Below are 23,511 nucleotides of genomic sequence, written 5' to 3' on the forward strand. Positions count from 1 at the left end.
ACTCTTCTCCTCCCCTCCTTTTCAGATCCTTTTTTCCCTCTTTCCTTCCTCCTATTTTACCTCTCACCCCCACCCCTCCTCCTCCCTTTCCCCCTTCCTTCTTCATGTCCCTTCCCCCTCCCTCTCTTTCTAGCTCTGAGGGTTCAGCCACTTTGTGCCCATCTGCTCTCTGCAATATCCTGCTCAACAGGTGTTGGCATGAGGCCATTTTGACACAGAGAGGTGAGATGGCTAGCCTAGAGGAAGAGAGAGGTGTGGTGACTCACCTAAAGCCACACAGCTAATCAAGAGGGGTGTTGGGGTTGAATTTGCAAGACTGGTAGGAGCTAGACAAGTCCAGGGCTGCAGCCTCAGGAGGCTCCCTGCACCACCACCCTGTGGGGCTGGCCATCATGCCCATCACACAACAAGGTAGAGCAGGAGCCTAAGGTGTTTTCATCCCAGCCTTGCCATTCTTCCTGTGTGTGGCTCTGAGCGAGGTCCTTTCCTAGGGAGTTTCTCCACATGTAATGTGATGTCCTGTGCTTGTAGACACTGAGGTTCTTGTTGGCTCAGAAGGGCCCCAGCCGGCCCCTGGAAGCCCCTGATGGCTGCCTTCCCAATGCCTTCACTGTGGGCAGAGCTCCTCCCTGTCTCACTCCCCAGGGAACCCCCACCTTCTACCGGACAAACCTGATGTGAGAGTGACAGGCGTGCGTGTATGTCTCTCAATGTTTTGTCCTCCCTGAATTTCACTTGGAGCTGTGGGTCCCACTTTCTCCCCTCCCCTGGGACTTTGCAAGGTAGCATCTTTTGGTGGGGAGCAAACCCGCAGTTCTAAGTGGCCACTGACCCGGGGGTGGAGGATAAACCAGGACCAGCAGAGTGACTCATGCCATCATGCCTTATGATTGTCGCTGTCTACACTGAGTTTGAAGGGGCAGGTGCTGAGTGCTAGAGGGTGGCACCTGGTGGTTGAGGGTCCTAAGGGCAGGAAGGATCTGAAGTGGGAGGAGGAGGAGCAGTCCTTAGAGTGCTATGTTGGGGTTGCCAGTGAAGATCTTCTTCATGTCTATCTCCCCTTCGATCATGTGGGGGTGGATGTCCACGTTGAGACCCGCATCTCGGCACAGTTTCAGCAAGGTTCGGATGTTGTTTTTGGATAGCCTCAGGTACCTGCGTGAGAAGAAGCCAGAGGGCTCTGTAAGACACGGAGCCACAGCACAGCATGGACGTGGGCAGGGGTTTGGGTGGGCCCTCTGCAGGCACGGTGACTGAGGCCCCTGTGAAACTGTCAGAGACCCAGAGAACACTGGTGGTGGTGGTGGGGGGGTGCTCACTGTGGTCCTAACTCTTCTAAAGTCAGCCTGTCCATTGCCTCTCCTGCTTGATGCCTCTGGTTATTCTCAGTCTCATCCCAGAAGTCAATGCAAACCCAAGCTGAGTAACTACACTGAGTTCACTGAAGGGTCCTTACAGAGAGGAAACTGGAATTCATCAATAGGGAGATCCTTGAGCCGAGAACAGAGTGTCCCATTGCAAAGAATCTTGATAAAACTGCCCCCAGTTAATGGCAGTGAGAAGGTGGTGGCTGTGTGGCTGGGGCATTCTGGGAACAAATTGTTATGCTTTTCATCACAGTCACATGCATGGACCTGAGAAGACGCCCAGGGTGGTGGAAATGGTGGCAGAGCCGAGGTGTTGGAAGAGGTGTTCTGTTGTAGCAACAGTTAAACCATCACAGTAGGCCATTGTGTGAAACACTAGCTAGGTCCTCATCATGCTGACTCACTCACCCCAAAGAAGGGACTTGATACCACATGAACTGTAACATTCAGAGAGGGTCCCGTCTTCCTGGACAGAAAGATTCCCCTGTCCTTCCACCATCAGCCCTGAACTTAGCCCTGGCTTTAGGATGGGCAGTGGGGAGGGTTCCACACTGGACACTTGCTGGTTGGTTACTCGGCTGCAGGTGACAAGAAAGAGGCTGCCTATTGATGGAATAGGGCTTACACTGTCTTCCTTCTACGGGCAGCTCCGACCCCCTCCCCAGACCTCACACTAGCATTGCCATTGTTGACCTTTCTTCTGTGGTCCAATCCAGCTCCAGGGGCCTCCCCGTGACTATAGGGGCTCTTTAAGACTCCATCACGGTTTTCTTGGATAGTATTCCAATGGCTTCACAGATGCTCTTTGTTTAGGTATTTTCTTCCCCTTCCCTGGAGGGTGAGAATCTTGTCTAAATATCTTTTCACCCCACTTTGGAGTCTAGCTGAGCTATCTATTGGCCAGAGTCATTTAGGTATCTGAAAGCCATGGTCCAGGTCCAGTGAGACAAAAGCTGGGGACCAGGCCAGTTAGCCATTCCACACCTCCATCTCTTAGCCAGTCAGTGAGAAGAGCAGGTGGTAGAGCCCTGAGTTGAGTAGGCATTGAGCTTGTCTTAACCTTATGGGACTCACTGCGCTCAATGGGTAAGATTGGCTCTGTTCTGTTGTTCTGTATCCTCCTCTCTGAAGTGTCTAACGTTGTCAGTTGCATCTTTATAGTCTAGCCATGGGTTAGGGAGAGGGCAGCTTAGATTTGGGGAGGGTTGGGGGCAAGAGGAAACAAGCTGCTGCTGATTACTGGAAATGGAAAGTTCTGACAGGTGCAAGGGAGTAAGCAAGGAGAGAGAACTTGTGTCCCAAGCAGTGAGTGTCAAAGGACTGTGCACTTTGATCGTGGTCCCGAGAGTCTAGAAATACCCACCACTCTTTTTAGCAGGAAGCCACTCCTATCATCATTCATTTAACAGCCCGGTGTCAAGGATCTTAAGGGAATTTCCTGTTACAGTAAGATCATCAACGACTCATCCCTTCCTCTTGGAACAGCCTTCACAGGTTCAGAAGGTGTGACAGCAGGTGAAATCTCATCCCAGAGATGATCTCTCAGTGGGTGAGGCTGCCAGGAAGCTCAAGGTTTCTGTTCCCTTCCTATGATTCTGGGCTCATCTCAAGTGTCAGAATCAAAGGTTACAGGTGCCCACAGCCTGTGTCCCCTGCCACCCCAACCCTGGCCCTGGGGTGTCCTATCCTGGCCCACATGGGTCTACAAACCGGCAGCTCAGCACTTCCTCTGGCTTCAACATTTTTATGGCCTCCACCTTGGGCTCATTGCCCTTCTCCATGAGGCTCTTGAGCTTGCGTTCATAAGAGGAGTCTGGTGCCTTGCTTGTCCAGTCTCTCAGGAGGGTTGCTCTCCGGTTGCTAAACGTGCTGTCCTGTAGAAAGGGGTCTAGGACGCTGCTCTGCCGACGGAATGGGTTTGGCCGCTGAGTGGACTCCAGGGAGATGGCATCCTTGATGTCAAGGTCTGAAATTGCACAGAGATCTCCCCTCAGAGTGAGATCCAGGGAGCTGGGAGGGAAGGGTGGACACAAAGGAGGTGGGGCTGGAAAGGTGCAAACAATCCATTTCTTAAATGCAAACAGGGAAAATGAAATTCAAAGGGAATTTTGCTTTGATAACCAAAAATCCCTTGGAAATCCATGCATAGCTTTTTTGTATTAAGCAATTCCACAAACTTATCGAAACCTTGAATATGCATGAATTACAAAGCTGTTTTTGCATTAGGATAAACACTTCTTAATTCTGTTTTCTGCGACTGTTCATGTCCCCTAGGATGAATGTTTTCTGTAGGTTCTCCTTGTTAGTAGTTAAAATTCTTCCTTATATCTTCCTATTCCTCCTCTTCCTACTCCTCCCCTTGACTGTGCCCCTTCATCTTTTCTTCTCCTTCTACCCAGAAGGTGTTCACTTAAAGAGAATGAGACCAGAGTAGGAAGAGAAGGGGTCAGAGGTAAGCCTCAGCTTCCAGCACGGCACAGTGGTCTGTGAGTGGAGAAGGGAGAAGTGGGTTACAGGCAGGGAACAGGTACACGCATATAAAATTGGGTCTGATGTGAGCCCCAAATGAGACTTCTGAAGGAAATGCTACTTCCTTTTTTTTTTTTAAATTAAGTTTTCTCCCAAGTATTTTGTAGATATTTTAGTTCTGAGGATGGAATATGTTTACCCATTCCACACTGAATATAGAGAAAAGTCTGTTGCCTTTTAAAAGGCATTTGTCTAGTGTACCAATAACCATAGACACTTAGTCTTTAAACTAGAATTTCTTGAGCGTTGGAGATTGGCTATCCTGTCAGGGAAAAATGAAAACATCTTGCAATATTTATTGAAATTCTATATTCTTTGTGACATTCTGGCTTAACAATCACTCTATAGCAATGGCAGTAACTAGGACGGTGATGACGGCTCCTTGCCATCTGATGTTAACCTGAACGACTTTAGATTGCAGATTTTGTGAGGAGTGACTCGGACATTGGCCGTGAAGACCCCTGCCATTTTGGACTCGGTACTATTTTAAATATCTGCTTCCCCTAGGTCATCTTCCTTAGGATTCGTGTGCCTATCAGGCTTAAATTCTGTTGTCTGCTAATCTGCTGTAACTTCGCAGCGCTGTTGTCACCAATCCACTGTAACTTTATGGTGCCATACCTGACAGTCCTCTCCACCAACCCCTCGTGGGCTCTCTCACAACCCCCCACCCACCTACCGATCCCCTGAGGCTGTGACAATCCTATCCACCAATTCCTCATGGACCCCTGATGCCTGCCCCTGGATGCAAAAAGGCACACTCATGTGTGTGTGTGTCTGTGTGTCTCTTTTTTGCATGCTGCCCCTTCCCCTGCCTGGCCCATCCCCTGTGCTGCTGCTGCTTGTCTTGTCATCCCTCCCCTTCCCTTGCAGCACCCCCCCGTGCCCCATGGCAAGAAAGGTTCCCCTTCCCTCTCTCTCCCATCCCTACCCTGCTGTAATAAAAGACCTCCTACATGCCTCCCTGCGTCTCATGCTTTGGCTTATTGAGGCAAATTTATCCCGAAAAGAGAGCTTAGTCACGCAAAAGGACTGATAGGTTTAGCCACTATTTTTGGTGTTTGTAACTTATAACACTTCGATAGCTTTATTCCTAATTCATATAGTGATCTTATTAGCCATAATTTCTTGATTCTATTGATTGTTTTCTCATCACCTAGTGAGATGGTCATGTAGTTTTTCCTTGAATTGGTTGGTGTAATGAAGTGTGCTGTTGCATATCCTGGTTTGGAAGGATTCCTTGACATTCTAGTAAGTTCCAGTTGGTCCTAATGTACTTATTCATTTGAGACATTGGTATAGTTGCCATATTTTCATACTTTAAGATTGCTTATTAAACTAAATTTGCAGAAAAATTAAGTTTTGATGACTCGTTAACACAGAAATGTCTATACTTCGTATCATCTTTAATAGCTGAAGAAACATTGGGACCGTTTGCTCACAGAAGGTTAGCGGTAACAGATGTTGTCTGCTTGGATGTTTAAGAGTGGCAGAGTAATTACATTCCTCTAAGTGCTTCCTGCTATCGTCTATATGACCTATTTTCTACCACAACTGTATTTTAACAGACTTCCTTTGCCTTTTACAAATTTTCGTTCCATCTGTTTACCCAATACCTTCATTGATTCTTTTTTGTTTATGGTTTCCACTTATTCTCTTTCACATTTAAAAATACCCCTACTGGCGCTAGAGTGTGGCACGGGTTAAGCTGTCTGCTGTGTCACCAGCACATGAACATCAGCATCTCACATGGATGCTGGCTCACGGCCCAGCTTCTCCACTTAGGATTCTGCTATCTGCTAATGTGCCTAGGAGAGGAGATGAAGATGGCCCAAGTCCTTAAGCCCCTGCATGCACAAGACAGACTCAGAAGAAGGCCTGTACTTTAGCCTGTCTGAGCCCTGGCTATTGTGGTCATTTGGGGACTAAGCCAGCAGAGAGAAGAGCTCTCTGTTTCTGTCTCTCCCTCCCTCTCTTGTTTGAATGATTTTTAAAATTCCTTCTTTGCCCGTGTGTTTCTTTGATCCTCGATTCTGCCTCACCTGTTCACATTTCCTCATTTGTCTCGTTGCCTATTCTTTTTTCAACGTTTTTATATCACCTGACTTCAACTTTAGATTATTTATCTTTAGATTTTTCTCTTAAATCAATAGCTTTCCAATTTGGAAGTCTTGCTCTATTCCAGAGAGTTTTCTGCAGATGAAGGAACGCATGACTGATCAAGTTCCTAAGTATTTCCAGATCTGTCACTTACTCACTTTCATAGTGACTTACATGGTTAGGGGAGGGGACAGAGCGAAGGGGGCTACAATTCTTTACTCTCAGCAGTTCCTAAGTGTTGTTCCACTGAAAGTTGATTCCAGTCTGACACATTTTCCATCCAAAGTAATTTGTTCTTTCTGTCTGTAAGCTTGCATGATTTCATCAACCAACTTCATGAAATTTTGTAGAATATATGTAGAAGTCTGGACTGCCTAACACTGTACAGATGGAGGAATGGTGGCCTGGAGAGAAGGCATGACTTGCCCAAGGTCTCTCAATGAGGGTGTGGCTGGACTAGGACCCTTTATGTCCAGTAGAATGGTCTGGTTGCTACAGTGAGGAGCATTAGCAGTTCCTGCTTTTGCACTGTGGAGAGCTGAGATGTGTTCTAACGGACAAACATAGACTTCCTGGAGACATCTCCCTTCTGGGGCGAGGCAGGTGTCATGTAGGAAAGAATGTGAGGCTATGAAAGGCACCGGCCATTGAATGACATTTGCTGAGTGATGTTTGCTAGGCCCCATTCAAGAGTTTTTTCAAGTCAGGAGAGGCATCAGTGTAGTTTCACTGCGTCCTCTGCATTGACCACAAGAGAAGGTAAAGGAGCTTAGGCAACATGTCCAAGGTTAACTAGTGCCACTGTTAATTAGTGGTGAGCCCAGGACTGGAACTTGGATTGTCACACCTTTTCCCCGCAGTTTGTTTTGGCCGCTCTTGGGTGAGAATGCCCCAGTTCCTGGGTCTGTGACTGAACAGATACATTGGGGTTCTAGTGAGCCATGTTTCAGACTGCAGGATCTGACTGTTCTTATAAAGACAAGCGGGATTAGCCCTCTGGCCTGGCACCTCAGTGAGGACAGAAAGCCAAAGGCATTCACTTTTCCTAGAATCTTTTACTGAACCTTTCCAAAGTTTATTCAGTCTGGCAATTTCATTTTTAACAATTCCAAACGCCTCCTTGATGCATTCAACCAGGCTTATACTTCAGAAAGACAAATTTAGGATTTCTGGTTTCAGCTAGCACAGGATACCAGGGTCTGGATTTGTCCTTTCACTTTCAGCAGTTAAAAAAAGTGGATGTATTACATGAAATGATGTGAGCATTCAACAGCAGACAATGCAGGGCATGATCCTTGAGTGAGGGGAAAGACAAGAGGGGATCCCCATGCTCACCCCAGCTCATATCTGGGAGGTGCTGCCAAGGAAGGGAACCTTGACAGGGGTGGGGAGAAAGAGAGGAAGAGAGAGAGAGAGAGAGAGAGAGAGAGAGAATTGGCACATACTGAAGTTCTAGAGATGAAAATAACAGTGTTTGAGATGAAAAATAAATGTGATGGAATGAACAGATTAGAAATTGCATAAGAATAAATTAGTAAACATGAAGAAACTATGCAGAAGACAGCATAAAGAGAAAGATCAAAGATAAAATACCACAGCTGTGGGATTTTCAATATGTGTAATCAGGGTGTCTGAATGGGGAAGGCAACACAGGGCTGAAAAATTTTCAAGAATACAATCTCTAAATTTGATAAAAACTATAAACTGCAACTACATACATGAAAAAACATGAAGCCAATGATATTAAGACACATTATAGCCAAATAGCTTAGAAATAAAAGATTGAAGCAGAGGGGGTTGGCACTCTGGCACAACAGGTAAAGCCACTGTCTGTGGTGCCCTCACTTTATCTAGGCACTGGTTCGAGTCCTGGCTGCTCCACTTCTGATCCAGCTCCTTGCTAATGCCCCTGGAAAAACAGGGAGCAGGAATATGGCCCAAGTGCTTGGGCCCCTGCACCCATGTGGGAGACTCAGAAGATGTTCCTGGCTCCTGGCTCCTGACTTCAGCCTGGTCCTGTTTTGGCCTCTGTGGTCATTTGGGAAATGACACAGCATTAAGAAGATTTTTCTTTCTGTGTCTCTCCCTCTCTCTGTAACTCTGTCTTTCAAATAAATAAATCTTGGGGGGGGGGGAACCAGAGGGGCAAGAGACCTTGGAGGGAAGTGATCAGGTTGGCAGCCAAGCTCCCACTGCAATGGTGTGAGTTAGAAGGCAGCAGAGTAGCTCTGTAGAACACTGACAGAGCAAGGGTGTCCGAGTTCTGAACGCCACATCCCCACATCGTTATCTTTCAGGAGTACAGGGGAGATACGGAACTTTTTAGATACAAAAGTTTTAATTTATAACCAATCAACCCACACCACATGACATGTTCCAAGAAGACCCCTAGGCAGAATGAAAATGACTCGGGACAGAAAATTATTTATGCAAAGGAGGGAAGAGCACTGGGAATGTTAAGTAGGTGGGCAAACATGAAAGGCACCTTAAAACATAGTTGCTTAATGGAAACATCACATCATAGTGCAGAGCTGAGAGTGTGGAGAAAGAGAGGGGGTGACAATGAAAGCATGGGAGTACACTCCTATACGTTTCTCTTCAGTTAAAGATGAATTCTACAAACCCTGAAATATTCACAAAAATAATGTAACAGGAGTTGCAGCTAGCAGATTGCAAAAGAAAATGAGAAAGGACCATCAAAAATGCTTAGTGCTTAACAGAGGGGAAAAGGAGAAGGGGAGCAAAGGACAGAGGTCTAAATGAGAAGCAAATCCTGGGATGGTGGCGTTAAGCTCAGCGGTGCTGCCAGTCACATTAGTGCAAATCTGTAGGCCAAAATTGTGAGGGTGCATGAATAAAAAACAAGACCAAATCACGTGCTGCCCAATTTATTAGTTTATTAATTAAAATTTAGTTTATTAATAAAAAAATAAATAGTTTATTAATTGCAGTGTTTCAGCTTTGTAGAAGCACATTGAGAACCTAAATGAGATGCATCAAAGGTGTACTGGCAATGGTTTGATGCACACATATGTTGTGAAATGATTACTTTCATCAACACATCTGTTTTGTGCTTGTATCTTGTGAGAACAGGAAAGATCTAAGCTTTTAACAAACTTCAAGCAGACAAGAGAGCTTCTATAAGTTCACATAAAAAGTGGAATTGAAAGAAACATTTGTACTTTTTCCATGAAATTTGTTGAAGACGCCTCAGGCAATACGGTGCTGCCAATGACAGTCCAAGGCGCAGAGACCACCCTGAACTTCCTCACAACTAAAGGTTTTGTGCTTTGGCTGGCATTTGCCCACCCCAACCCTTGGGCCCACTCTTCTAGTCTCTGCTCTGATTCCACATGGAAGTGATTTGTTTAGTATGTGTTTTTCTCTGTCTGATTTTTTTTCCCTACTTAGTTTAATTCCCTCTGGTTTTGTCCAAGCTGTTGAAAATGGTAGACTCTTATTGTGGTGGACCAGTGTTCCATTTCCCTCTGTCATGCACATGTGTTGCATTTTCTTCATTTGCTCCTTTGCTGAGGGATGCCTAGGGAGTGCCCATATCTTGGTTATTGTGAAGAATACTACAATGGGCATTAGAGTGTCGTTACTTCTTTGAGATGCTGGTTTCATATCTTTCAATTATAAACTCAGAAGAGGGGTTACTAGATCCTATGACAGTTCTATGTTCAGATTTTAAAGCTAACTCTCAAATTAGCCATACCAATTTAAATCCCTTCCTTTCCGTACATGCATGCCAGTTCTTTGGCAGTACTACGATATTATAGCATTTCAATGCTATCTCTTAAATAAGAGCCATTCTAAAAGGTGGGAATGGATATCTTAGTATTGCTTTGATTTGCATTTCCCTGATAATCAATAAGGAAGAGCATCTTTTCATGTGCCTATTTGTAAGTCTTCTTTTGAAAAATACCTTTTCAAATCCTTTATCCACTTTTCAGATTATTTCTGTTGTTTCTTGTTTTCCAGTGAGCGGTAGGAGTTCTCTATTTTGAGTATCAATCTTTCATCAGATATCAAATTGGAAAATGTTTTCTCCCATCCCACAGGCTGTTTTTGTGTGTCACTGATTGCAGCTTTCAGTACAACAAGGACTTCATTCTACATTGATTGCCTGTGCCTTGGAGGTCATGGCCAAGAAATCATTTTCAAGACCCAAATGTTAAGGAGTTTTTTCCTTTTTATTGATAGAAGTTTTACAAGTCTAGGGCTTATACTTAAATCTTCAAGTCTTTCGAGTGGGATGAGATGGAGGTTCTACTAAATTCTCTGGTATTATATCCAGTGTAAGCCAATGCACTTATCGAGCAGGTGTGAATTCACTGTGTAGCAGCTGACTGCATAAGCTTGGGTTTATAACTGAAGTCTGTCAAACTGTGTCTATTTTTATGGCAGTACCATGTTGTTTGGATTTCCATAGCTTTGCAGTATAGTTTTTAAAAAGACTTATTTATTTGAAAGGCAGAGTTATAGAGAGAGGAGAGACAGAGAGATCTTCCCTCTGCTGGTTTATTCCCCAGATGGCTGCAATGGCCAGTGTTGGAGTGGTCTGAAGCTGGGAGCCAGGAGTTTCCACATGTCTGCAAAAGGCCCAAGCACTTTTCTGTGCTCCTAAGTTGTTAGTGGAAAGCTAGATTGGAGGAAGAGTAGTCAGGGCTCGAATTGGCCATTGGAATACATCACAGACAGAGATTAAGCCTGCTGTGTCACATACCAGCTCTTACAATATAGTTCTAAAGCAGGAAATGTGGTTCCCTAACTTCATTGTTTCTCAAGATTGTTTTGGCTATTTGGAATCCTCTGTGGTTATATTCAAATTGACCTTTCCAATTGTCAAATACTGCTGGGATTTTGGCAGGAAGTAATTGTTTTTTTTTTTTCTAGACAGTTTGACCACATGACTCCTTTCAGCCCATGAACACGGGATGTTTCCATTCTTTTGTATGTGTCTTTTTCCATTTTTTTTTTCAGCTGGTGTCTTTTTTAAAAAAATTTTTTACTTGAAAGTCACAGTTACAAAAAGAGGGAGAAACAGAAATATGTTCCCCCTGTTGGTTCACTCCCCAATGGCTACAACAACCAGAGTTGAGTTGATCCAATGCCAGGGGCCAGGTGTTTTGTTTGGGGGGGGTATTCCATGTGGGTGCAGGGGCCCATGGCCTTGGACCATCTTCTGATGGTTTCCCAGCCCATAAACGTGGAGCTGGATTGGAAGTGGAGCAGCCAGGACAGAAACCAGTATTCATTTGGGACCCGGCACTGCAGGAGAAAGATTAGCTTACTGTACCACCACACTGGCTCCTCATCTATATCTTACAGTTATTAGCTAAAATTTTGTATCTACTTGGTTACATTTATTTCATGGTTGCTGATGTTATTGTATTTACAATTATTTTATTTCCTTTTCAGATAGTCTATTTGTGTAAAATTAATTTTTTTGTCCTGCAACTAAGTGCTTCTTTTTCAACTTTCCAGAAAAATTGGAAAAAATACTGGCATTAATTCTTGTGACAGGAATTCAAAAGGTGCATGGAGAGCATATGTTTTCTTTTGGAGTTAGTGAGGTGACTCAAGAGGCTAGTCTTCCACCTGTAAGTGCTGGCATCCCATAGGGGCACCAGTTTATATCCTGGATTCTCCATTTCCAATCTGGTTCCCTGCCTGTGGCCTGAAGAAGTCATAGAGGATGGTTCAGATTCTTGTTTTTTTTTTTAAATTGATTAATTAATTATTTTGGTCCAGATTCTTGTACTCCTGTACCCACATGGGAGTCTTGGAAGAAATTCCTGGTTCCTGACTTCGGATTGGCTCAGCACCAGCTATTATGGAAATTTGGGGAATGAACTAGCAAACTGAAGATCTTTCTCTGTCTTTGTAAGTCTGCCCTTCCAATAAAATAAAGCAGATTTTAAAAAATACATTCTCTTTAATTCCACTTTCCACAATTTTTTAAAGCTCTCTCATATTTGAATATTTGCCAGAATTCACCAGTGATAGCATGAGGATTTTAAGTTTTTTTTCTCATTACTAATTCAATCTCTGTATTAGTCTGCTCAGATACTTCATGTATTTGTAACTTAATCTTGGAAGACTATGTATGCTAAAATGTATCAATTTTTTATCCAATTATTCAATTCTTACATGAGTTCAGATGAGTTGTGATTCTTTGTACTTGTGTGATATTTGTTGTAATATTTCTTTTATTTATTAATTGAAAAATGTACTGAAAATGCAGAGCACTAGGGAGAGGAGAAAGGGGATGGAGAGGCGAGAGGGAGGGAGGGAGGGAGAGAGAGAGGGAAAGAGAGAGATGCAGACTGTGACCTTCTATTTGCTGGTTCATCCCCCAAATGGCTGCAATAATCAAGGCTGCCCCACACTGAAACCAGGAGCTAGAACTCCAGCTGGGTCTCACACATGCGTGGCATGTACCCAAGTACTTTAACCATTAATCTGCTGCCCTGCCAGATACATTCTCTGGGAGTTTGACTGGGGAGCAAAGTAGCCAGAATGTACCGGAAACTCAGTCCGGGTCTCCCACATGGATAATAGGAGTGCAGTTGCTTCATCTATCTCAACTACCTCTCATGGTCTGCTTTGGCAGAAATCTGGAGTCAGCAGCTGGGCTGGGAATTGAACTCAGGCACCCCATGGTGTGATGCAGGCATCTTAGAGTGGATAGACCAAACATTCTCTCCCTTTTCTCTTACTGTGAAATTCTTAGAAATTCTTTTAAAAGATGATTTATCTCATGTATTTGAAATGCAGAGTTAGAGAGAATCTTCCATTTCTGGTTCACTCTCCAAAGTTGTAATAACTGGGGTTGGGGTTGGACCAGGCTGAAGCCAGGAGCCAAGAGCTTCTTCCAGGGCTCCGATACAGGTGCAGGGGCCCAATAACTGCTTTTCCAGGTGTGATGTGGGAGAGCTGGATCAGAAGTGGGTCAGTCAGATGTGATGGTGGGATTGCAGGTGTGGTAACTTACTTAAGGCATAGTGCTGGTACTTCTGGATTTTGTGTTTCCATGTAGTTTTTTTTTTTTAATTCTGTTTTGATTTCTTGTGGGATTCCCATTGGTTATCTAGGTATGTGTTATTTAATTTCCATATTTTTTAAAAAAGGTTTACTTTTATTGGAAAGGCAGACACACAGAGAGGAGGAGAAAGAGGAAGATATTCTGTCCATTGATTTCCTCCCCAAGTGGCCACAATGGCTGGAGCTGCCCCCATCTGAAGCCAGAAGCCCGGAGACTCTCCCAGGTCTCCCACATGGGTACAGGGTCCCAAAGCTTTGGGCTATCCTCAACTACTGCTTTCCCAGGCCACAGGCAGGGAGCTGGATGCAAAGTGGGGCTGCTGGGATCAGAACCGGCACCCATAGGGGATCCTGGCAAGTGCAAGGTGAGCACTTTAGCGCTAGGCTACCATGCCAGGTCCTAATTTCCAGATATGTTTTAACTTTCCAAATTTCCTCTTGCTACTGCTTTTGTGCCATTGTGGCCAGAAATGATGCTGGATGTGATTCCAGTCTTTATGACTGTGCTAACATTCATTTATTCATTTTGTGGTCTAAAATAAAGGTTGTATCTAGTTTTAAAATTTAAAAAAATTTATTTGAAAGGCAGAGTTACACACATACAGAGAGTGAGACCACTTTCACCTATTGATTTACTTCCCAAGTGTCCATAATAGCCAGGGCTGGGCCGGGCTGAAGTCAGGAGCTTGGAACTTCTTCTGGGTCTCCCATGTGGGTACAAAGGCCCAAGCACTTGGACCATCTTCTGTTGCTTTCCCAGATACAGTTCAGGGAGCTGGAATGGAAGTGGAGTAGCTGGGATTCAAACCAGAGCCCACATGGGATTGCTAGTGCTGCAGGGAGTGACTTAGTCTCCGAAGCATGACATCAGCTCCAGGCTGTTCTAGAAGGGTGTTCTCTGTGTGCTTGCATGGGCGCAAGCATGTGAACGCCACTTCTGTCGGAGTACTGCATATGCATATGTCTGTTAGGTCTATTTGAACTGTAGTGTTCAAATCTTCTGTCTCCTTATTGATTTTTCTGTCTGGATGATCTATCATTTTTCATGAAAGTTGTATATTAAAGTCCCCTGTTAGTATTGTATTGCTGTTTATTTCTCCTTTCAGTTCTGTTATTTTTTTTTTGCTTTATGTATTTAGGTACATCAATATTGATATCGATATTGGGTGCATAAATGTTATAAGTCTTGTGTCCTCTTGATGAATTGACCTCATCATTATGATTCAATGTCTTTGTGGCATGTGGTAGTTTTTTGAATGCTATGCCTATTTTGTCTTACAGAAGTATAACCATCCCCTCCTTTTTTTTGGTTATTGTTTGAATGGGGTATCTTTTCCCATCCCTTCTCTTTCAGCCTAGGTGTGTCCCTAAAGATGGATTTTCTTATGGGAAGTATATAGTTGAATTTCATTTTTATACACACTTAGCCACTGGTGATTATTTATTTCCTTTTAAAAATTATTTTTAGAGACTTTTATTGAAAAGACAGATCAGATTTACAGAGAGAAGGAGAGATAGAGGAAAAGATCTTCCATCCGCTGGTTCACTCCCCAAGTGGCTGCAACAGTTGGAGCTGAGCCAATCCGAAGCCAGGTGCCTCTTCCATGTCTGCCATGTGTGTGCATGGTCCCAAGGCTTTGGCCATCTTACTGCTTTCCCAGGCCACTAACAGGGAGTTGGATGGGAAGAGGAGCAGCCAGGATGTGGACTGGTGCCCAAATGGAATCCTGTTATATGCAAGATGAGGATTTAGCCACTGAGTCATCACATCGGGGCCCACAGACGTTACTACTGCCATTTTAATTATTTTATGGCTATAGCAGGTCCTACTTGTTCTGCTGCTGTCCTTGGTGATTCTGTGGTGATATGCTTTGATTTGTTTCTTATTTTCTTGTTTGTTCCAGAATTTCCTCCTGTGGTTATCAAGAGGCTTACGTGAGATAGCTAGCAATTATAAAATCCTGTTTTAAGCTGATAAAAAAATACAATTTTTACTTCTCCTCCCCTCATTTTATATTATCAGGTGAAAATTCACCCATTTTATTATGCATTAATTAATCACTATAGTTATTTTTAATACATCTGTTGTTAAACTTTTATAGTAGAGTTGAAAATGCACATACCCCCATCACAATATTAGAGGATTCAGAACTTAACTATGTTTTGCTTTGCCAGGGAGTTTCATGCATTTGTGAATTTTTATGTTGTGAAGTAGTGTTTTTTCAGCTTGGGGAACCATGGTGTTTCCTATAAGGCAGGAATGGCACTGATGAGGTCCCCCAGTTGTGGTTCACTTGGCAAGTTGCTCTCTCCTTCATCTCTCATGAATAGCAAGGCTGGATACATTTTCTTGATCGTCAGGATTTTTCCGCTAATGTCTTGGACATATTCTCCTATCTTTTCATCCTGCAAGGCGGCTGCTGAGAAATCTGCTAATAGTCTCTAAGAGGTTTCTTTGTGCATGATGCGTTGATTTTCGGATCCTTTCAAGATCCACTTTGATTTTTGACAATTTAATTATGATGTGCCTCTTTGTAGACGTTCTTGTGTTCAAACTTCTTGGCATATTTTGGGCCTCGCAAGTCTGGATGTCCATATTGCTTTCTGAATTTGGGGAGTTTCCAGCTATCATTTGTTTAAATAGACCTACATTTTCTTCTTAGATGTTGGAAGGCTTAGGCTTGTCAGCAAGTTCATTTGATGATGCCTCACCCATCCTGCAGACTTTCTCTATTCTTTCTCATCTCTTGTTTTCTCACGATACTCCTCTGCTGGGTAATTTTAATTGATGTGTCTGAATTCTTTGATTCTTCAGTTTGATGAAGTCTGCTATTGAAGCAACTTCTTCAAGTTTCCAAACAGACTGAGTGTGTTTCAACATTTTTACTCTTGCTTGGGAGGGTTTTTAAAAATGGTTTCTGCTTATTTGTTGTATTTCAACTTCCTCATTTGGTTTAGTTTTGTTTTCTTGTAGTCCACTGAAGTTTAGGAAGATCAATCAGAAATCTTTGTCGGTTGTTTCACAAATCTCCACTCCTTTAGGGTCAGCTATTGAGTCTCTGTTAACTTTCTTTGGTGGCACCTTGAGGAAATTCACTTCAAAGCCAAAATTAATTTACAAAGTCCAATGTGGCAGCTACAGAGGCTGGAGGCTGTTGGAAGCTTTAATGGTGAAAGAGGATCAGGGTTAAACTAAGATGATGGCAGTGAAAGAGAATGAGGTAGATGCTGAGGACCAAGGGTGGGTGGTGGCAGGGACCCTCTGGCTTTGTGACCCAGGATGAATGTCAATCTGGAGGTGGTACATGCCATGAGAACGATGCTGGGCTTGCCAAGCCTGGCTCAGTTCAGGTTAATGTCTTGAGCTGGGCATGTCATTTGTGCCATACTCTTCCTGGGGAGTTGGTCTTGAACTTGTCTTTCAATCCATAGCCTGGTCAATCATCTTGGGCTCTTGCCAGCCTGCATGTGAAGGGCTTCTGGCAATGTCCATGCTCAGCCCTGGACACGCAGGTGGCCCTACAGGTCTCTGCAACCTGTCCTTGAGCTGGCCGCCTTTTTACCCTCGAGTGACCCTTGGTTGTGTCCTAGTGGGAGAATCGAGGCTTCTCCCTTTCGCCCTGGTGGGAGGTGGGGAGGAGGAGAAGGACAGCAGAGGATCCAATAGCTGTCATCCAGCCTACCCCGGGCAACCTTGGGCATCAAGAGGAAGCGAATGATTTAATCGGCCAGCCCACGTTTCTCTTAGGGGAAGGAAAGCCCTTGAGATAAATATCTTAATGGACTGCATTGAAGGGGAAATAGACAAAATAGAGATCTCTCCAGGTAAAAGGCTGAAGGGCAATGCATCAGGTGAGGAGAGGGACAATGTAAGAGAGCAGGAGGAGAGCTGGGAGCACAAGGCCTAGGGTGAGGACTCAGGGTGCCCTGGGAACGTTGAAGGAAGTGCTTGCTCCCAGGCTCCTAAAACTGCATCATGGATGCCTGAGTGTCAGTGTCTCCTTAAATTTTGTGGATTCCTGGCTTGTCACACCTGGTCCTGATGTTTGAGTTGGAAAACAAAACAAAACAAAACAAAACAAAACAAAACAAAACAAAACAAAACAAACAGAAGAGCTGACATTGCACAGGGAAGGGGTCACATAGGGGTGGGGTGTGGCAAGCAAAGGATTTTGAAGAACAAGGGAAGTGATTCCATCTGTGTTTGCTGGAGAATTCTGTGATGTGCTAATTCTTCTCTGCTCTTCTGGAACCTTCAGTAAGGTCAGCTTACACACCAGAGACAGACTTGGGGGAAAAAGAAGGGTACTAGGGGCAGGCAGCTTGGGCAGGGCTACATCTCAGGAGGGGAGACCTGTGTAAGCTGTTGGGCTCCAGGGGACCAGGACTTCGGAGTCAGACATGGTACTGGGAGTTCCAGAACCTTGGCAAAAGCAGGGGGCTTCCCACAGGACATAAGCGTATCTGGTTTTATTATTGCTTTTACATAATCTTTTCATTTTGGAAAAAATGATGGATTTACAGAAAAGTTGCAAAGAAAATCCTTGGGCTCCTTGGCTTCCCTGAATGCTTGCCTAGAAAACCATGACACATTCATCTACTAAGAGATGTTGGAACATGACAGAGCTCTTCTGGGTGCTGTCAGCTTTCTTCTGCAGCGCTGTTCTAGGATCCCATCCAGGATCCAGCACTGCCAGTTATATTTAAATCTGACAGGCAAGTGGCTACAGTTTGCTTACAACGACTTTGTTGTATTAAATGAAAAGAGAGAAAATAGGATTTTTTATTGGGCACGAGAGGGGCAGTTTTATGGAAAAGAACTGGCAACTTATGCTCAGAGGTTCTTGTCTGCCTTTCCCAGGAGCTAAGCGGATTCCAGAATTCTGCAACCCCAGGAGGCATGAAGTTGGGAGGTGTTTTCACTGAGAGACAGATACTGACTTTTTTTTTTTTAAAGATTTACCTTATCTTTTTGTTTGAAAGTCAGAGTCACACGGAGACATATCTTCAATTTGCTAGTTCACTACCCAAAATGGCCTTAATGGCTGCCACTGGCTAGGAGCCAGGAGCTTCTTCCTGGTCTTCCATGTTGGAGGGGACTTGGGCCATATGTTACTGCTTTCCCAGGCAATAAGCAAGCTGATCTGGGAGGGCAACAGCCAGGACATAAGCCAATGCTCATTTGGGATGTTGGTACTGCAAGTGGAGTCTTAGCATGCTATGTTACTGCACTGGCCCCAGGCACTGAAAATTTTTTTATCACTTTTTCTGCGTCAAGCTAAGTTTTTCACAAATCTCATTTGGCAAAAGCACTGCAGTTTTATCATGAGGCAGGTCAGGCTATTGTCCAATTTAACAGATGAGGAACCTGGAATGCAGAAGTGACTTGACTGGATCTGTGCGACTCTGAGCTCCTTCCATGGTACTGGAGTCAGACTGGGAACCGGGGCAAGGCTTTGGATCTGAGAGTTCTGGAATAACCTAGATTGCCTCTTCCTAGATCTGAGCGACCTCTGCTGGTTCCAGACCAGCAGGTGCCATTGTGTGTAACGGGACATTGTGATAGTACCCAGGTCAGTTACCTCACAGGGAACCCTTGAGACAAGTGTTGTAGAAGTGGCTTGGGGAACCTGGGAAATGCGGAGCTTCTTGAGAAAACAGCACCCTGGGAGGGTGAGTCCCTTAGCCCAGGTCATGCCTGGCTTGTCAGATGTGAGCCTCGACAGGGGCTTGCTGCCCATGGGAGTGGGCACTGGTGCCTCAGGCAGGCAGGCTGGGAGAGGTGGGAATGGGGGATGACATAGGGGGCACAGGCTTGTTCTTACCGGATTTCTTGGTATTCTCCTTGGAGAAGGTACCAGAGACCGTGCTGAGGCGTTTTCCCTTCTGGTCAAAGCTATAGAGCCTGTAGGTGCTGATGGGGCTCTCGTTCCTCTGTTTTTTTGCTGAGACCTTTGGTAGGGCATGGAAAAGTTAAATCCTGGTCATAGGGCCTGCCTGGGCCACCCCTCCCAGCCCCCATGCAAATGAAGCTGTTCCTGGGGTTGCTAAAAGAGAGGCATAGGTAACCAAGAAGAGACCCATGCTGGGACTCCAGGGGAGGATAACAGGGACAGAGGCTGCCCTTGGGGCTTGCTCGCACCTCCCTTGCCTGTTCCACCCCCAGAGGTCTCAGAGGAAGCCATGAGCAGCCCAGGCCAGCTCTCAGAGGCAGGTGGGTGTGGGGCTGTTCCGTTATCCATGTGACCTTGTGACTTGAAGTTTCCACTGCTCCAGAAACCATGTTGGGCTCATTTCAAGTAATCTTTTCCCCTGCATGGCTTAGAGTAGAAAAGTGAGAAAGAAGAAGGAAGGAGCAGGTACGCAAATGGAAACTAACTACAGCAACATCACGGCTGGTGGGGCAGAAGATGGACAGCACTGGGTTGGGCTGGGAGTTGACTGAGGTTGGCTGCGTGGTGGTGGTGGTGGTAGGTCGGGTGGGGTGGAGTGTGAGAGGAGTGGGCACCCCTCCCCAGAATGGGGACCCAGTGGTTTGGGGGTACTCACTTTACGGGTGCCTCCTTTTTGCTTCATGACACCTTTGCCCTTCTTTTGTTCCTTCTCATTTGTTTTAGGGGGCATGTCCTTCTTGTTCTTCTGCTTCTGGAAAGACAGGCGAGGAGAGCCCTGAAGTGGCCTCTGTTGGCACTCCCTCCCTCACTACCAAGAGGAGGAGCAGCTCCCTGATGGGTGGATTGCACACCCAGCTTTGGTCCACACTCAAGCCCTCCAGTTGTGTGCTGGTGTCCCTGTCATTGTCTCCAAAACAGTCTTCTAGACCTCAGGCCTAGTCCGATCTCCACTTCAGACTTTCCCCTCCATGAAGACACCCTTTCCTTTCCAACCTATGAGAACTCTTTCCAGCCCCGCAGGAGCCTTTCTGGCATCAATGTCCCTGCCTTGCCCTCCTGTTTGACTGCCAGAAGGCTACTCTATTGCATCTCACATCCAAGTGCCTGGGTTTGAGTCCCAGCTCTGCTTCTGATCCAGCTTCCTGCTATTGTACACCCTGGGAGGCAGCAGTTGATGGCTCAGGTACCTGGGACCCTGCTGTCCTTCAGGAAGATGTAGTCTGAGTTCCTGACTCCTGGTTAAATATAGCCTGGCCCAACTTCAGCTATTGTGAGCATGCTGGGTGTGAACAAGTAGATGAGAGGGCTTTTGCTTTCTCTATCCCCCCCATTTATTTGCCTCTCAAACAAACAAAATATAATTTTTCTAACTTCATGAAAAACTGAAATTAGAAGATACATTTTCTTTTGGTGCCCTCCAAAGTCTTGAGATTCATGTGTACTTTCTTCATCATGTTCATTGCCTTGAACTCTTTGAAGAATCACATGCATGGATCTGAAATTGATTTGGCACCAAAATATACATCTCTGGTAATTCCATTTCCTGCAGGCTTTGTGAAGTCCTGGCATCCTCATCTTTGCAGGTCTTGCAGCTGCCACGGTTGGGGCAGGGAGTGTCTAATGGGGATTCCCCCAGAGTTCAGTGGGAGAGAAGCCCAGTCACACCAGATGGCAGATGACTGATGGAGTCCCCTTGGCAAAGCAGTGTGGAATGGTTCTCCTCTGGTGTGCACACTTGGTGTGGTGACAATAGCCCTGCTCCAAGGCACCCTGGACAAGTGACTGCTCCATCTATGCCTCATCTTCTTACCTGGGAGATGGGTCTAACAGTAGAAGCCACCCCCAAGAGACTCTGGTAAGCAGTATTAAGATCAGTGCACAGAGGTGTGAAGGGGCACAAAGGTGGGGTAGGTCATTAGAGGACAGAAGGAAAGCTTGCTTGAGCCAGCTGGGTATACTGGCTGCTGGAAGCTACTGTCTATGCAGATTGGTGCTGGTTTACCCTAGGGCTGCATTTGCCTAGGTGGGTGGGGGTGCTAGTTGGGGCCTACGTTGAGTTTTTAAGTAAAGCTGCCTCCTCCAGGGTGCCCCCAGTGCAACTGGAGGCATCACCAGAAGAATTTCCCACCCATCCTTCATTCGGAGGGAAACCGAGGAGCCTTAGACCTGCTTAGTAACTCAGCAGCCTCTACAGCCGAGGCTTTGGGCTTCAGGGATCTTCTTGGACAAAGGGACGACCTATACGCAGTTGGGAATAGAGAGAACCTGGGATGTACCCCAGGTCCAGGAGAAGGCAGAGGAGGCTGCAGGAACACTGAGGGGATATAGAACCCTTCCCCAGCTATCACCTCCAGAGGACCCCCCCACCTGCTGCTGCTCTGAGCCCTACCACAGAAGTGTCATTTTCTTATCAAGTTATTTACAATAAAAGCCACAGCTGATAAGAGATTGCTAGCATACAGCTGGGTGTTCACCAGCAAAATGGGTGTAATTTCCGAGATTGCCAGTAAAAGGAGTTTTGAGTGGCCCCAGAGACAAGCCCCCAGCTCATCCTCCCGAAAACCATGCAAGGGACAACCTGTCAGTAAGTCTCTATTGTCTTGGATTTATGAATAGTATTGTGATTAGGATGCATCATCAGCATCTTGTTAAAGGTGCAAACCTTATCCTTTGGGAAGTGATCGGATCACCTTTAATCCGTGATTAAATCCTGGCAGCTTCATAAGAGATCACATTGACACAGGCAGGTGCATGTTCCCCGTGTCTAGCTTTGGGTTGCTCTGCTTTGCTGCCCCTCTTCCACTCCTGTCCAGACTCAACCAGCAGGAATGCCATTGGTAGAAGCTGAATCCATGGTCCCTGCCTGATCTTGTACTACTGTGAACCTGCCAAACTGTGAGCCAAAACCACCCTTTTCTATCTGTGAGTTAGTTGCCTTGGGTATGTTGTTATCCTGTCAAAAAGAAACTGACTCATACTGGTGTGTTTCAGCTGGTCTGAGGAACAAACTGTTACCCAGGTACTTTTGCGTAAGTAGGCAAAAGGACAGCATTCCTGAAAGGCAGTGGGTGCTGAACTGGACAGCGCCGAGAGCGTGGTGGTGGTTAGGTCTAGCTGCCTTATAATGCCTGTGTACTTGGGAATCAGATAAACATGAGTTGGAGCCTGGCCCTTTGTTAACCCTGGAACCTGAAGAACACTTCGTTTCAGCTTCTTCCCCTCTGGGAGCCTTGGAGCCTGGCTGGAGGTACTGGATGGCAAGCATGGGGCCTGGCACATAGTAAGTCTTAGTGGTGTGGTGAGCACTGTCATATGCCTTTGTTAACCCCTTTTGCTTTGGGGTTAGAGGGGTCAAGGTCAGGGACATCTCTGGTAGGGGACACCACTTTCCAGCACATGATTGGGTTTTCTTAGGGGGGTAAGGGGACAGACGGGAACAGGCCTGATTGCTGTGGCTCCTGGAGGAAAGTGAGAACTCACGGATGCAGGGTAGGATGCAAGAGGTATGTTGGTAGATTTACCAGTGGGGACAGTAGGGAATGAAGTGGCTCTTGGCTCCAGAGCTGCCACAGAGGGAAGTGACTGGAGACAACAGAATGGGCCCTGCAATATCAACATGGACACCCCAGAAGCCACTGCCTCAGGACCTTCCTTAGATACCTGCCAAGACCAACATTTCTCATAGCTTGAATCAAGTTTACAAATTGCCACCCAACTAACTGCCCCTGGCTGACATTTTCTTGGGCTTAAGAAACCATGAACCCACAAACCCTTGAAACCCTGCCCTACTGGGATGCCAATCTTCTCTTTGTATCTCGCCAGTTTTGTTGTCAAGGCCCTGGGAGGCCCCTTGGATGAGGGACAGCATGGTCCCAGCCTCTCCCTCCCAGCCCGTTCGCACTGTCTCCCCTTCTGTGCTCTGTTCCAGGTGCAGAGATGCCCTGTGCCTGCACTCACCTGCATGGTCTGCTGCCTCCTGCCCTGCCTCCGCTCCAGCCACTCCAGCACACGGGTGAGGTCGGACAAGCGCCGCTCCTCGGCCGTCTTCCACATGGACTTCCTTTCCACTGGCATGCTGCGCCTCCTGGGCTCCTCTACCTCTTCCTCCATCCTGGAGCTTGTGCCCTGGGTGGGAGGATGCTCCTCTCTGGCGGCTTGAATCCTTCTGTTGCTGCTTGTTGGCCTGGGTGACTCTGGGGGTGAGGTGTGTCACCTCTAGATGTGAACACAAAGAGCAGAGTGAGCCAGGCAGCGGTGACATTGACCCGGGAGGACCGATGAGGTGGGGAGTGATTGTGAGGTCACTGCCAGGCCTGGCAGCTGGCCCCTGGGAGTCAGGCTGCAGGTGGGACACAGGCTGTCTCCCATTTTCACCCTTGTGGCCACTGCTCCCTCAATTAAGGCCTCTTCTTTGCTGCCACAGAGATCTTGCCAACAGAGAAACATTAGCTCAACAATCTTCCTTTTTTTGTAAACTTTTACTGGCTCTCTAATGCCTTAAAAAAAAGCAGCACTAAAATATTTAGTTTGGTATCCTGGTTTTTCACAGTGTATTTTAATTAAAGTGATTT

At 45.9% G+C, this 23,511-nt stretch overlaps 1 protein-coding gene across 2 annotated transcripts; it reads right to left on the bottom strand.

Moving 5' to 3' along the window:
- Positions 1-871: 871 nt before the first annotated feature.
- CUNH16orf78 (chromosome unknown C16orf78 homolog) lies at positions 872-23,179 on the bottom strand. 2 transcript variants are annotated; one of them, XM_040982135.1, is made up of 5 exons: positions 22,898-23,179; positions 19,596-19,691; positions 18,872-18,998; positions 3,078-3,333; positions 872-1,155 (listed from the first exon to the last, which is right to left on the bottom strand). In XM_040982135.1, the coding sequence occupies exons 1-5, from the start codon at positions 23,048-23,050 to the stop codon at positions 1,008-1,010; spliced, it is 780 nt and encodes a 259-aa protein (XP_040838069.1). In that variant the 5' UTR covers positions 23,051-23,179; the 3' UTR covers positions 872-1,007. The 2 variants fall into 2 exon arrangements, with proteins under 2 accessions (XP_040838069.1, XP_040838070.1); XM_040982136.1 differs by having other exon boundaries at positions 18,872-18,991; positions 19,574-19,691.
- Between the last annotated feature and the right edge of the window lie 332 nt (positions 23,180-23,511).

Source organism: Ochotona curzoniae, unplaced genomic scaffold, assembly GCF_017591425.1.
Source record: "Ochotona curzoniae isolate NIBS_2020 unplaced genomic scaffold, NIBS_Ocur_1.0 contig_3622, whole genome shotgun sequence".
NCBI lineage: Eukaryota > Metazoa > Chordata > Mammalia > Lagomorpha > Ochotonidae > Ochotona > Ochotona curzoniae.

Coding starts and splice junctions, on each gene's coding strand:
- CUNH16orf78 (XM_040982136.1), bottom strand. CDS start 23,050: ATGGAGGAAGAGGTAGAGGAGCCCAGGAGGCGCAGCATGCCAGTGGAA. Junction 18,992..19,573: donor GAGTACCCCCAAACCACTGG/GTCCCCATTCTG, acceptor CAAAGGTCTCAG/CAAAAAAACAGAGGAACGAG. Junction 3,334..18,871: donor GGAGAATACCAAGAAATCCG/GTAAGAACAAGC, acceptor GTGCAATTTCAG/ACCTTGACATCAAGGATGCC.